At 52.7% G+C, this 15,452-nt stretch overlaps 2 protein-coding genes across 2 annotated transcripts; one reads left to right on the forward strand and one right to left on the reverse strand.

The window, feature by feature from the left end:
- The first annotated feature begins 3,472 nt into the window (after positions 1–3,472).
- On the forward strand, positions 3,473–10,661 carry LOC119099790 (beta-1,3-galactosyltransferase 5). Its single transcript, XM_037222871.1, has 5 exons — positions 3,473–3,572; positions 3,962–4,110; positions 6,191–6,292; positions 7,054–7,162; positions 8,171–10,661. Exons 1-5 carry the CDS (start codon positions 3,473–3,475, stop codon positions 9,130–9,132), a joined length of 1,422 nt encoding a protein of 473 aa, XP_037078766.1. The 3' UTR covers positions 9,133–10,661.
- A 1,833-nt stretch (positions 10,662–12,494) lies between these two features.
- Positions 12,495–15,100, reverse strand: LOC119100969 (prostaglandin reductase 1-like). The gene is given in 3 exon segments (XM_037224198.1): positions 12,495–13,310; positions 13,312–13,671; positions 14,997–15,100. Coding segments are annotated over 2 exon segments (1,002 nt in total). The 5' UTR covers positions 13,666–13,671; positions 14,997–15,100; the 3' UTR covers positions 12,495–12,662.
- Between the last annotated feature and the right edge of the window lie 352 nt (positions 15,101–15,452).

Below are 15,452 nucleotides of genomic sequence, written 5' to 3' on the forward strand. Positions count from 1 at the left end.
GCCAGTGTTCCAAACAGGAGACTGTACTGGCGCCGCGATGGCGACGTCTTCACCTCCCTGGTCGCGCAGGATATGGAGCGGGATGCATTCAAAAATCTCCTTTGTGTGATTCACCTTGCGGACAACTCAAAGGTGGACAGCCACAGTTCGGACCCATGCTATAAAGTTCGACCTATTTTCGACCTTGCCAGCAAGAACAATAAACTGCTACCAGCTCCAGAGAAGCTCTCCATCGACGAGTGTATGGTGCCCTTCTACGGAGATCATCCCACCAAACAGTTTGTTAGGGCAAGCCCATGAGGTTCGGCTTCAAGCTGTGGGGCATTTGCACAGTAGACGGCTTCCTGCTCCACGCAGAACCGTGCTGTGGCTCAGCGAGGCAGCTGCAGAGCACGGGCTGTGGCCAAGGACCTGATGTCGTCTTGGGACTCAGTGAAAAGTGTGGGTTACGGCCAGGTCACCATGTGACATTCGACAACTTCTCCTTCCTACCTCTGCTGGGGCAGCTGTCAGCTGCAGGCTTCGGTGGAACAGGTACGATCCGATAAAATCGGGTGCCGAAGGACGCGACCTTGGTCTCAAGCGCTGTGACCGTATTATGCACATTTTTACATTATACACCAGCATAGACATTATACACCTTATACATTATGCATTTATACATATGCATATACATACATTACATATGCATTATACACAACATTTACATTATACACCACATTATACACACTCCATAGACTTTTTAAAGGTCAGAATAGGACACTGACCTAGAATGACCTAGGGTGACATTCTGTTTTGGGAACGTACTGCCTAGCGTAATCTTTGTCGCTTATCCAAATGCAAAACTCAAAGCGGTCTTGTATGATTTCGATCACCATGACCTTAAAAAGGTCAAACGAGGTCAATGACCTTTAGATGAGCATGTGAATTTTTGCTTAGAACAGCTATCTAGGTTCCAGAGTCCCTTTAAAAATTAGCCTGGAATTTGACCTTGTTTGACATTATTTGACACTAAGGTCATAACCTAAGAACCTCAAACTTTGACCTAAGTGAGTTCACGTACAGATCAACACACCCTGTAAATTTGGTGTATTTGGCTCTCTTAGTTGCTTAGATGTCAGGGGGTCAAATTGACCCCCACCCAAGCGAAGGGTATCCAACCGGCCACCCGGGAGCGTGTTAACATTTTTGACCCTTACATGCCCCTCAAATCTGTCCCACAACCCGGCCAAAAGCCCGTGGGCTCTTGCCGGCTCAAATCTAGCGGCTTGATGGGTTGACAAAATCACGTATCCAGTGCCAGCCCAAAATGGGCAACGGCCCTGGCCTCCAAATGAGCAGAAGCCGCTCAATTATTGTTCACCAATTCCAAGCGTGCCACGCACCACAAACCTCCGCCATACGTGACCAGGCTGCGTGCCGTAGCGCCACTCGTTTTTACACGCACCGTTTCCCGCCGCCGTCAAACCGCGGCGGCACTCGGACTCTGACGTCACAGCTGACCGCCGCCGGCGCCATTCTTGCCGGCGCCCAGGCCGGTAGGCAAGCCTGGGGCCAGATGGTGTGCCAGTTACGGACCAATCATGTGCCGACCCAGGCGGGTCCCGGGAAGGGTGTCAGCTGATGCGATCTCGGGACGGTCGGACGGCACAAGGCATGCGCGCCAACAATCCCACGTGGCCCAGGTCTGTGGGTACTTGTTGACCATTCCCAAGTGTCGCCGGCCACGTGGATCAGTGCTCTGCGGCCATCACGGAGTTTCCCGCCAAGTTCCACAGAGCACGGATAAATTGTCTAGCAAAGAGCGGAAAATAATGGGCCTTAAAGTGCAATGTTAATCACATTAAGTCCAGGGTATCTGCGTTGTTGCCAGCTCGGCGCTGTTCTAGACCGTAGCACCACGGGGTTCTACAAATAGAGGCGACATTCACCTGGTACTTTGCTGAGGACGTCAAGTCACGACCTAAACTTACATAAACTTCGTTTTCCTTTCAGAATCTGCTGAAATGGACACTTATCATTTAACGGAAGCATGTTATATGTATCTGACACGGTTAAGGGGGCATTTTTGAAGCTCGGAGAAACGGAATACGCACTGCGGAGAGTACTTCTATCATGCATTCAACTTCCGCATCAATCATGTTCAGGGTATACTTTGCGGAAAACGGTGACAGAAAAGCTATCGGCAAAAAGCGGATATTAAATAAATCAGGCGAGTCAAATGCAACGTATTGTAGTTGGTGACTCCCCTTGAATTGCGCTATTTTTGCGTTTGATTGGGAACCAGATGTTGTGCAGTCAAACCCCAATACTGCGACTTCCAACGGCCAGCGAGCATCATGCAACAGTATTTACGACAGCGCAGGGAGGTGGCACTTCGGTGGTCACAGAAGTCCGAAGTGAATAAATGGTGCCAGCTGGGTTATCCATTTGCTTGTCACACTGGTTCAAAGGACGCCCACAGAATTGCTAGATTTGGATGAATTTGCTTGCAAAAAGCTGTGAAAACGCAATTAACTACATGGAGCTCAGTACGTAAAGCCCGTTCACCTATTCATTGCACTTGAAACAAAAAATAATGGCGTAGGTAATCCAGTAATGGGCTTCGAGGTTTTCATTTTTTCAGTCACCTGTAGGATCAACGAGTAAGATAATTGAAGAAACAATTATCGGTAATGTGTAAAGCTTTACGATGCGTGTGGCAAGGAAGTATTTTAAGGGTTGTCGCGTAAATTCCAACTAAGTGAATGCATCGGTGTACAGAAAAAGAGCACCTGCTGCAGCGGTGTGGAGTGAGCAGTACACTCCGTGAGCGGTGCTGGCACACGAGCAGCAGTGGGACATATCGTTGAAGCTGAGAGCTGAAGCTGCCGGCGTCAGCAGCGTCTCTGACGCGCCGGCGGGCAGTGGGTGGCTAGTCCAGCTCTGGTGGCCGGCCGGCACCCCTGAGTGGCGCTGGAGTCCTGCGTCCCTGGCCGTAACCGGCGAGGACACTCGCGCACCGAAACCGTGCCGCCCAAGCATGAACACGGAGAGCCAACCGGAGGCAACAGCGTGCGAAATCCCGATTCGTTGTGAGCCCGCGGCGCGGCAACTTGGCAGCCAAGCACCGGACAGCACCGATCCAGCAGGGAGCCGACAGTCACAGCCGGAAGTCGGCGGCTGGCGGCGGCGCGGCAGCACGGCAGCCAAGGACTGCACCGATCCAGCAAGGAGCCGACAGTCATAGCCGGAGGCCGGCGGCTGGCGGCGGCATGGCAGCACGGCAGCCAAGCTCCGGACAGGACCGATCGAGCCGGGAGCCGACTGTCACAGCCGGAAGCGGCGGCTGGCGGCGGCGCGGTCGGCTGTTTCGCCGGCCGGGGCCGCGTGCACGCGCCGCGACGCGCCGCCGGCCGAGCACCGTTACCTGGCCAGTGAGTGGGTCGGCCGGGCGGCGTCCGGCTGCAGACAGCACGGCAGCGGCCCGGCCATGGGTACATCGTCACCGCTGCCCCCGCCGCCGCCTCTGCCGTCGCTGTTGCGACTGCTGCTGCTGCTGGAGCTCTTGCTGGCTGCAACGGCATGGTCAGGTGAGGTGCTGAGCTCCGCCGCCACTGTTACCGCTGATGCCGTTATCTGTGTTGCCGGCTGTCTCGACGGAGTCTTGTGTGGCCCTAACTGAATAGCGATCTGGAAACTGGACGTAGGTTGTACAGTGACAGCCGATAAGTCAAGGCGTTACGCCTGCACTTGTTTTGTTCCTTCTCGTTAATTGTTTGTCTCTCGCCCATTCTTCCACATTTAAAGGCATACAGCCTTCCTATCTACGCTTCAGATACTGCAGTGTGTTATTTGTGGCGAAAATGGACTGTCCAACTGGCTCTCACACAGGAAATGTGGACACATTTGTCGCCCAGGCTAACATCGCGACTCTCGTGCAAGGCGTCCGCTGACCGTTGTGGCGCCCTGTGCTCTGCAGCGGAGATATGCAAGCCAGTGGATGGCCAGTGCGAGGGTCCGCCTCTGCCAGGCACCTTCTTCATCTCTCGTAACAACACACAAGTACTGGCTGCCCTCGGAGATGACGTCCGCCTGCCTTGTCAGATTCGAGGGGCCATGACGCACAAGGTCAGTACTGGCTGCCCTCGGAGATGATGTCCGCCTGGCGTGTCAGATTCGAGGGGCCATGACGCACAAGGTCAGTACTGGCTGCCCTCGGAGATGATGTCCGCCTCCCGTGTCAGATTTGAGAGGCCATGACGCACAAGGTCAGTTGCGAGGACCGTTTGCCTATTGGTTTGATATTCAGCCGGATGCTCCCACTGCAGCGACCAATTCTGGGCCCGTTTTTAAGTGGCGTGTAGTGGATTACTCATGTGGCGAATCTGGTAAGCGCTGTAGGAAGGATTACCACCATCATTGGAATGCACCTCACAAACGAAACGAAGTTTAAAATCACAGTACCTATACAATACCTGTAAGTCAACCGCAGTGACATGGAGACTGCTGAAATCTGACGAAACGAACGCGATTGGCGTGTATATGCTGCCACTAGTGGCTTAACTCGTTTCGAAACGCTCCCTTATCACCTGCAGCTCATATAAAGCCCGTATTTGCTAATGACGTGTGTTATGCGTGGTCCGGTTACAAATTTCATTGCGTACTGTTTCGCGCTGTTGCCGCTCGCTAGCCACCTCTGAGCGTCCGGCAGTCTGCACGTCTCTTTCAGCAGAATCAGCCCAACTGATGGTCGCATTTTCCACTGCTGACCGATCAAACCGGCCGGGTAATTTTGATGGCGCGCATGAAGAACGCACGATGCAGTAATGACAAAATACGGGCGTAATAATGGAGGGCATGTCATTCAGTGCGTTGGCTTCGTCGTTAGCCGCGCTAGTTCGTCCTGGACGCGTAATAATGGAGGGCACGTCACTCAGTGCGTTGGCTTCGTCGGTAGCCGCGCTAGTTTGTCCTGAACAGCCTGGCTGCCATGTTTGCCTGCATTGGTGGAAAATCACTGGTTAGGCTGAAAGGGGATCCTACATAGTGTTATGGAGTGCGTCGGCTAAATGCGGCATTTTGCAGGGTATGTTTCATTTTAAATAGTGTTCATGCGACTGCCCACACACCCCGTAAGGTTTTTGAGGATATCTCCCCGGCATGTCGCGCGCCCAGATTTTTGGTGGCCTCCGGGACATTCATTGTCCGTATTTTGACACAAAAAGGCACCTTTAACATTTCGTATTCCTGAAAAGTGACGGTTTGTCAGAAACAACGCATGGCGATCCATGGCTTGGGAGGTCGGCGGGCGGCAGCTGGCGAGTCCTCATATCGCGCGCGGCGGGCCTACACTGCCCTTGCATTCACGTAGTCACTCGTCATAAATGTGTGCTCAAACACACACACACACACACACACACACACACACACACACACACACACACACACACACACACACACACACACACACACACACACACACACACACACACACACACACACACACACACACACACACACACACACACACACACACACACATACACACACACACACACACACACACACACACACACACACACACACACACACACACACACACACACACACACACACACACACACACACACACACACACACACACACGCACCGATACATTGATGTGCTCATAATAAAAAACGGAGCAGTTTTATTAAAGTTCATGTTGCTGCATGGAGGAATTTCGTAAATGAGACATGCAAGTCCGTCCTGATGGATGGCTGAAGCTTTGATTTCACTTTGAATTTTATCACGTGCATGAAAAAAGCTGTAGTAAGGGGCCTGCCGCCATCGAAAAGCCCTAAAAACGTTGTAACACCACGCCCCAAGTTATCGATATAGGGCAGTGAAACTTGACAAACATTCAAGATGGCGGAGGCCGTCGTCTCGAGTTTTGACAAATACGCAAAGTTGCACAAGTAGCAACCACGCCCACTTGGCTCTCCTAGCTGCAAATAACATATCTCCGCGGTAAACCTTCGCGCTAGTTGACATTGCATGGTCTCATTTAGGAAGCAGGAGTGTGAAAAATCAGCTACTGGCATTTTCTGGCCACACCGATGCAGTCATATAAGCGTCATCCGATGGTTTCGATTAATCTTCGTCAAACAAACGTTACCCGGCATGTATTTTCATGTCGAACAGATGACGCAACGGGATGTCTTCGCAGGTATGCTGGTTCCGCAAATCGTCTCGGCGTCTGCTAACGGTCCAGGATAAGAGCTTCACGCAGGATGAGAGGGTCTACACGGACTTCAACACGTTCACAGACGTAAGGCCACAGCATGGCTGATGATAACAATGAAAGTGATGAAAGCGCCCCCCCCCCCCTCCCCACCCATTGGAAAGCTACACCTAGACAGCCTTGCTAAAATATATGCACAAAGTAAAGTATGCCCAAAGGGTAGCCCCTGAGAAACTTAGCGCTCCGTCGTGCACCACACGCTGATTCCCATGATTGATTTCGTCTCACTATACCCCTGCCCGGAGCGAAAACTTGACAAGTAGACAGGGACACAGCTCACCTGTAACCTGTCGCCTCCTCCATGTATGACTAACCATGTCGTGAACACTGCACATCTGTAGCGTCCCATCTCCGAGAATGGACAGCGCGATCTTGCAACGCTTTGATGCGCCCATAACTCCAGACGGGGCACCGCACATTAGTAACGTGTCGATTGCGTATAACTCCAGACGCGGCCATCGCACATTTGTAACGCGCCGATGTCGCTACAACCAAAGACGTGAACATTGCACTTTCGTGTTGATAACGTGTCGATGCGCCCGAAACTCCAAGCGTGGAAACTAAACACTCGTAACATATGTTACGCTCTACGGGGATGGCCGCTGCTCATCTGTAACGTGTTGATGCGTTCTTCACTTCAGACAAGAACGCTGCCTACCTGCGACGTGTTGAAGTGCTCTTTACTTCGGACTTGGACGCTGCCCACCTGTGATAGTTGATGTGCCCTGTGCGTATGGCATGGGCACTGCCCACCTGTAACGTGCTGATGTGTCGTTTATGTACTGCAGACTTGGACACTGCACATTCGCAACGTGACGGCCGGCGACTCGGGTGTTTACGCGTGCCAGCTGTCGGCCCACCCATGGGATCAGCTCCAGGTTCGCCTGAAGGTGGCAGGTCAGTGGAGGCCACGTGTCGGTCACATGACCAACACCGTTGTCAGTTCTGGCCACATCGTGCGTGCGGCCAAGCATCAGTGCTCATTACCATTCCTCGTGTTCATTTTAATGCCACGAAATTGATTGTAAATGAACTGTGGAGGAAGCGAGACGAAGCGCAGCGCCAATGAACGGTGCAAATGGGCCTCAGCGACGGCCCGTGTTGCTGTTGGGTCGGCGGGTACATGGGAGATTGAGCCGTGGAAAATCGGTCTCGTGCCGTGCAGGTAGGGTCCAAGCCGGCTACTTTTGCCATCCAAATGCAGAATAGTGCTAGGCGCCGTGAGGTAAAATAGCACTTGGGCCTTTTGCCTTCGGATGACACACTTGCAAATAGCACCAGATGTTGTGGGTGAATTAGTGGAATCGAAGGAGGAATTTAGCGATGGCATGTGCGTTAAGCGAAAAATACAACGTTTTGGATGCGTAACTGGCCGCCTAGAGTAAAGAGAACACGCTGGGCATGCATGGTTTAGTTCGCCTTTTCAAACATACGTTGGCATCTTTCGTCGCTGCCACCCGATGTTTGCACCCATATGGCTCGACGTAAGATTCTGATCATGGGAGAAGTGAAGAAGTAAAACAGTAAAATGAGATTAGCCCTTTGCTCATAGCGTTCGTCTAAAACAGGCATTGATTATATGCATATATGTATATATATATATATATATATATATATATATATATATATATAATATCTGAACATCCTTTTTCTCGGCAACCAAATAACGAGCTCACCGAGGAAGGACCAAGTCTGAAATACATGTATAGCTCATTCTTGTTTGCAGTCGAGCTCCATGAACATAAGTTTACCTTATTCTCCATTCACTTGCAGTATTGCGGGCGTTACCGCTGTCGATTTCAGTGTTGATTGCCTCGACACCCGACACGCAGCGTCCAGTGTGAGGCGCACACGGGAGCAAAGCTCCGCCATATGGCAGCCGACTGATGAGCTCGCTCCTTCCAGACCCGAAAAACACCAGACGAAAGAAAGAGGCCATTGTGCTGGTGAAGGACTACAACGAGCCCGGTTTCCGCCTGCCGAACGCTGAGCTGTGCCCGGGCAGCGGGAATGACGTCAAGCTGGTGATCATGGTGCAGAGCGCGCCGGCGCACACGAACATCCGCAGCGTCATCCGACACACGTGGGCGCGGCCGGCCATCTCACGCGACGACATCGTGCTAGCGTTCGTGGTGGCCGCCGTCGGAGACACGGTCGAGCAGCGCAACATCGACTACGAACAGTCACTGTACGGCGACCTCGTGCAGGCCAACTTCGTCGACCACTATAACAACCTGACGCTGAAGACGCTGGCCAGCCTCGAGTGGGTCGACAAGTACTGCCCGGACGCGCTGTTCACGCTCAAGGTCGACGACGACGTCTTTCTCAACGTGAACAACCTGATGAAGTTCGTCGAGCAGCACCACCAGCAGCGGCGCACCATCTTCGGGAACGTCGTGTTCAACCCGAAGCCGGATCGTAACAAGGAGTCGCGCTACTACGTCAGCCCCAAGATCTGGGACAAGACCAAGTACCCGCGCTACACAGGCGGGCCGCTCTACCTGATCAGCGGGGACAGCGTGCGCGGCCTCCGACAGCGCGTGCTGGAGCGCCCCTACTTCTTTATCGAGGACGTGCTCGTGACGGGCATCGGCGCTAAGCTGGCCGGCGTGCGGCGGCTGCGCGCGCCCGAGTTCTTCACCTACAGCGTGCCCACCTCCGACACATGCCTGCTACGCATGCTGGTGGGCGCCCACCAGATCCCTAGCAAGGAGCTGCCGGACATCTGGACGCGGCTGAACGACCGCACCATCCCGTGTCCGCACACGTACGCGCCGGACCTCTGGAAGCCATGCATTAACCTCAAGGCGCAGGAGAGCCTGAAGCACTGCGTGCTCTCGCTGTTCTCAACGTCCAAGAGCAAGTGATGCGGTGGCTAGCGCGCGTGCTGCTGAGTATGGGGGCGAAGAGTCCATTGCAGCTACTGAAGTGTCCGACCACGACTGTTCAGAACACGAGCTGTTCATGCCGTTTTAAATTGTTGGTTTGTTATTTCCCTTTTCGTCATGGCGTTGATTCGTAATACTGCAACTTATCTGGTGCTATGTGATACAGCACTTGCATTCCTTTGATTTCTGCTCATCAGTGATTCCTAGATCAGGGCTTTCCACAGGTGTTCGGTAGCTTTGTGTAAACTTAGCACTGTCGTATGCTCGTCTTGTATGCTCGTCGTCTGTTGCACATGCTCGCCTTGGTCATGTTCGTGTGGTACGGTGTTCCACGTGTTTAGCGTATTGCATAATGCTTTCCCCCGGCAAATATGTCCTAATGGGACATGTTTACCCTCGCTGGTGTGAGGCATTATAATCATATCGTTAGTTTTAAGGCAATCCGCGATATAAGGTGCAAAGAAACATATTAAATTGCTACGCCTATCCGTGATCACTGATCCTCCAAGAATTACCCACTTGTAACATCCGTTATAATTACCCCCACTCAAACGGTAAGGGAATGCGCGGCAAGGCCGAGCGTAGGGCAACTGCGTTCGCTCGGCTTCCAAAAGGGACACAATTTGGCCGGCGAATGCGAGGGCAGGGGGAGGGGTAGACCCTCACGAGACTGGAGTGGCTCGCCCCAGCGCGTCCAACACTCGGCACCGGCCGAGGCCAGGCTAAGAATGCGGCCGCGTGACCCGTGCAGCGGGGGAAGTGCACTGGCCGTGTCGGAACCCAGATTCCATCGCCGCCGATATGACGTGGGGCATGACTACTGTTGAGGCACTGCACCATGCCTAGGCATAAAGCAGAGCGTCGACTGCGCGCGTAGTATGTACATGACCATTATGGCTGGCCGCGTGTATTCGGCGTTGCAGGCCTGCTGCGCAGCCCGCCTAAAGCTAGATTTCAATGGGGGCCATCATCAGATGATACTTAATCTCTGGGGTCCTCGTATTGTTTGTCAGGGCTACCCGTCCAAAGCTCTCTGAGATGTTGAATTGACCTCAGGATTCCAGCGATTACAGCTAATGAAAATAATTTTTACTATTTAATGGCTATATCAGGCTAGCTTATGGCACCGTCACGATGGCTGAGCTGTCAACTTTAACGCTGGGTGCTTTACTCAACTTTGTTTGCCATTGGGCGGGGCGTTGAAAAGCAAGCAGATGCAGTGACTATTTCAGAAGCGAGCGGGATGCAACGTGGATGATCTTATAGTATCATTGAGCTATCCTGTATTGATAACTTCTTAACTATCGCTCTCTTCTCTTTGAGTGATGACATTTTCTTCGTTTGACGTTCTCTCCAGCTGCCAATGACTGCCTCCAGCCAGAAGGTCAAAGCTTTCCAAGGTGGAGACATGCGGTGACCAAGAATTCACAACATGGTTGCACACAGACCGGCATGATGTGCGGTTGTCTATTTTGTCTGGGAGTTACTGAAACACGCTCTTGACTTCAGGATCTGTTTGTTTAGAGTATGCTTTTGGCTCCCTCGGACCTAGGTTACATTGACGCAGTTTTTGATTTTCATATTGAGGTAAATCACTTGGCACGAAACTCATTATACTGATAAATTCACTATGGTTTAGACAGCGTTCTGCTGTCCGAAGTTTTGGTGTCAGCTTGTTAGCTGCACGTTAACCTAGATGACCTTGCGATTTGTACGATTGATGTGCAGCAGTAACCGCTTCACAAGAGCAAATACACCAGATTCTGAAATGCATTCTGCTTGATACAATTGCAGCTTGTTTTGAGGTAAGCAGAAAAAGATGTGACATCATTTTCAACTAAACTGTAGCTTCATTATAAAACAGTCAGTTGGTCACATTGCGTACATTGCGTATACTGGGACCCGCTGTTTGCCTTTTCTGGTGTAGGATTCTTCATTTGGCACTGCTCAGCCCCCGCCCCAAGAAATCTCATTTTGCGAAACTGCGTCCATAGCACTGTTGTATTTCCTTAATGCATTTGTCTACCATACCATCGGTCGAGCGTATTATGATTAGCATGTAGGCTGAACATCAGTGCGATTTGTTTTGCACTTTTCATATGCCTCCCTAGCCTAACACGCAATTGTCACCATCACGTCCCACCGACCTTGGGTCTTAATGGACTGAGCCCGTGCCCCGTATCGTTTGAACACTAGGATGACCGACTTCACGTCTCGCCACCCAGGTGACTCGAGTACGTACTTCGCCCAGTCGAGCAAGCGCCGACCAAACCAATCTGACATCCAGCTCAGACGATAAGATTGTCGACACTGGCGTTGTTGAACGTCCCTTGAAAGTCCGCTGCGCTGCGCGTCCGTGCCAAGTCTGTCAGACGTGCCCCCGTGAGCTGGACAACGGACAGTGGCCATGTGTCTGAGGATTGGCAGCCAGGCCTGTGCCGCGCGTGGCTGGCAGCCAGGTCCATGGTCCGATCCTATAGAGCCTGCACGGCGTGATTCCCGGATGGTGGCAGGGGATTCGAGTCCTCGTACCAGAGCACCACACCTCCCCGCTTCCCCTCCCCTAGCGATCCGGGCAAAGGTGCGGGGGTGGGGGGGGGGGGGAGACGCCTGGCATGGGCCGTCGAGCCAGTCGGGTCTAGGTCATCTAGGACGCGGACACTTCAGCCAGTGGCTAGTCGACATGCGCGCGGTACAGCCTCGCCACGTATTATTTCGGTCCGCCAGGTGTCGCCGGCACGGCTCAGCGACCCGAAACGGGCCTAGTCCCGGCGCGTGACGCCCGACGACTCTGGCGGCCGCACATGCTTGAACTGGACGCCCGTAGCTTCGGCACGTGCAGTGCGTCGGTCCAGCCGCGGGCGACCGCGTCGCGACATCCCCGCGCGCCGCTGCTGGTTAGGCCGCGCGGGGTCTGCAGTGACCGTGACCTCCAATCGGTGCCTCGGCTAGCTCTGGCCCCCTGACAGCCTGCTCCAGACCAGTTAGCCGGCGCGAGGTCGGTGAGCGTGCCATGCCGTGATGACGGTCGCCCCGCAGCCTCACCAGTCGCCGGGCTGCCTCGTCATCGAATACCGGCGGTGCTGCCATCTGGAGGACGGCTCCTGGGCCTGGCCTCAATATTTACGCTTTGACGTTCAGGCTCTACGACTTGGAGAGAGCCAAACTTTCTTCTGAATTCTCCAAGCATAAACTTGAGGACTATGAAGAAGCGGCATTTAAGTTGCTAAAGTCGTTGCGTATCCAGAATTGCTGGCTAATTTCGTCCTCAGATCTGCTAGCAAGCATGAGTAAACGATGCTGAAAGCGCATATAATTTCAACAAGCCTCGTTATTACGTCTTTAAAATGCTTGCAGGTCTTTTATTCAAACACAGATGCTCAGTAGCGACATACCTTACTTTAACACGATCTGTGTGTGCGTGGCACTGGCGAAGAAGCACAAATGACGTAAATCTGCAGAAAGGCGAACCTGAAGGCGGAACGTTCACGAGGAACATGTTGGCTGCATCAGACCTTGATGATGGCCTTTCCGGTGTTCTGGCCCTTCAGCATGCCCATGAAGGCCTGCGGCATCTTCTGGAAGCCGTCGGTGACGGTCTCCTGCACCTTGATCTTGCCGTCGCGTATCCAGGCAGCCATCTGCTGCACGGCTTCTGCACGGCGGTTCCACCAGCGCGACACGATGAAGCCCTCTATCTTCAGCTGCTTGAACACGATGGGCCCCTCCGGCACGGGCACCTGCGACTCCTGGCCGGTCTTGTCGTTGTAGCTGGAGATGGCGCCGCACGCGGAGATGCGGCCGAACAGGTTCATCTGCTGCCGCACGCGGTGGCTGAGCATGCCGCCCACGTTGTCAAAGTAGCAGTCCACGCCGTCGGGCGCCGCCGCCTTCAACGCCGCATCGATGTCGGCGCACGTCTTGTAGTTAATGGCTACATCGAAGCCGAGCGTCTTGAGCCAGCTGCACTTGGCGTCGGTGCCGGCGAAGCCGATGACTCGACAGCCTTTGATCTTGGCGATCTGGCCGACCAAGCTGCCGACGGCCCCAGCCGCGCCCGTCACCACCACTGTCTCCTTCGGCTTCGGCTGGCACAGCTCCAGGAAGCCGAAGTAGGCCGTGATGCCCGGCATGCCGCACGCGCCGAGCGCGTAGGACCGGGGCAAGGCCACCGAGGTCGGGCAGCAGCTCCGCGTCGCCGGGCGTCGCCACGTCCCCAATCTTCGTTACGGTTAGGGTCCGCCAGCCGAATGAGCCCACCACGTAGGAGCCCGTCGGGAACTTAGCGTTCTTGCTGTCCACCACCTTGGCGACCTGCGAGCCGATCATGGTGATGGGCGGGTTCATTCTGCGCGTGTAGGGGCGCATGTAGGGGTCGACGCTGAGGAACTCGGCCTGGCAGAGCAGCTCGTTCGGCTTCAGTCCCGGAAGCTCCTCCGACTCCAGCTTGAAGTCCGTCGACTTCGGGAAGCCGTCAAAGTGCCGCACCAGGGTGAACTTCTCGGCCTTCATGGTTCTCTGTGGGGAAGGAGTGTCAAATGCTCACCGAAGAAAGTATAGACATCTGTGCACGGATTTGGAGTGCGTTTTTAACGTTCCACGTTTGAGTGACCGTCACCTAGCTTCGCGGTGAAGTCGGTTGACTTCGGGAAGCCGTCAGAGTGAAGTCGGTCCAACATCGCGAATTGCTTCATTGGGAGTTTCAGCTTTGTTGAAAGTTGTTTGTAACGGCCCAGTGTATACCGAACATTGGCGCAGAAGCTCTTTTGATACGTTGGCAGTCGTGCCGTAATGAAACAGCATTATCTATCACATGTTGCATCAGCATTGCAATGAAGCAGCATCTATAATGATGCAGCACTATCTATGATGATGCATCATTATTTTTGATGATGCAGCATTATCTGTGATAATGCAGCATTATGATATGATTATCTATGTTTATTTCACAGAATGTGTCCTCTTGTTAAAACAGTTTAATGTGAATTCATTTGAAAACGAATTGGTTTATTTCCACACCATTGTCCGGTCCAATTACGCAAGAAATAAAACGGTAAGATCACTCCCAGTAAACTAATTGCATACACTAAAGACGTTATCAATGCGATGGTCAACATCTGAGATCACAAGGTCTTAGCAGGGAGATCGCATAAAAATGACATGGGTGGATTAGTTCCCTCCCCTTTTCTCTTAGCATACTTGCGCATGGAGAGAAGAAAAAACAAAGTGAGGAGCAAGCATTTATGTAGTCGAAATATTAAGAGAAGTTCGCTTACCACTCTATCTTCTCGAGGTATAAATGGACAGCCGGTGCAAAAATACATGACTTTACCAAATGATATATTTAAGTCAAGACTTCAATCGCAATATTTGCGCAGACAACACAACAATTACATTTACGACACTACATTTAAAGTTTTACAATCGCAATTTCATCACACAAAGCCATGTATCAACCAACCGTCGAATGCCCCTGCTTTTATGATGCCTCTGTAGCGAGCTGCCTTACTATAGGTCACGAGACCTATACATATATATTTAAACATAGACACAAGAGACTTTTTAAACTAAGATACATATATTTAAAAGACCGCCATTAAATAACAGCTGGGCATGCAAACAATACTGGACAGAATGTCAGTAACTGAGCATCCAAATAATTTGGCTGCAGTTGCACGTGTTTTGTACTTGTGGTGTTCCACCTGATTTGAACGGAGCAGTGTACCATCCGGTCTATCACCGGTCTCGTTAGACCTCCACTGACCTGGTTCTAACCCACTAGCATATGAACGGAGGATGCAGTTAACTGAAAAGACGACAGCAGATATGTGTCCAAGACTTACCGACTGACGGCGGTGACTGTGGCGTAGACGACCGGTGCTGCTCGCCGCCCTTCGAAGAGTGACGACCTGTCCAGCTCGCCGGGCCTTGATACGCGGCCGGCCGCCCACTCAGGACTGCCTGTACTATAGACCTCATCCGTCACTACGTTTACTGCCGTTGACCTTGGGCCCGCAGAGGCATGACGCTGATAACGGGCGTCTCGAATACAAATGCCGGGAGGCTCACAGCACAAACCTATCCAGCAGATGATTATCAAACAATATTTCGGTGTTTACGCTATATATTCTCGACCTTTACCGATCGCCGCTTACTCCGCCATCTAGCGGATTGTTGCCGTGCCACCGCAAGTCACCGTGATTAAGATTGGGCCAATGTGAAAGTCATCTGCGTGTCCGAGACTGCCCAGTCAGCACAGCTTGGCAAACACCGTGACGGCGGCCCTAGAGGCAAGACAT

The sequence above is a fragment of the Pollicipes pollicipes genome, unplaced genomic scaffold (genome assembly GCF_011947565.3).
Source record: "Pollicipes pollicipes isolate AB1234 unplaced genomic scaffold, Ppol_2.1 Scaffold_4881;HRSCAF=5763_pilon_pilon_pilon, whole genome shotgun sequence".
NCBI classification, from domain to species: Eukaryota; Metazoa; Arthropoda; class Thecostraca; order Pollicipedomorpha; family Pollicipedidae; genus Pollicipes; species Pollicipes pollicipes.

What these genes read in the sequence shown, in the direction of transcription:
- LOC119099790 (XM_037222871.1), top strand. Translation starts at nt 3,473, where the DNA reads ATGGGTACATCGTCACCGCTGCCCCCGCCGCCGCCTCTGCCGTCGCTG. An exon ending in GAGGGGCCATGACGCACAAG is followed by an intron (nt 4,111 to 6,190) that starts GTCAGTACTGGC and finishes ATGTCTTCGCAG; the next exon opens with GTATGCTGGTTCCGCAAATC. An exon ending in ACTTCAACACGTTCACAGAC is followed by an intron (nt 6,293 to 7,053) that starts GTAAGGCCACAG and finishes TATGTACTGCAG; the next exon opens with ACTTGGACACTGCACATTCG.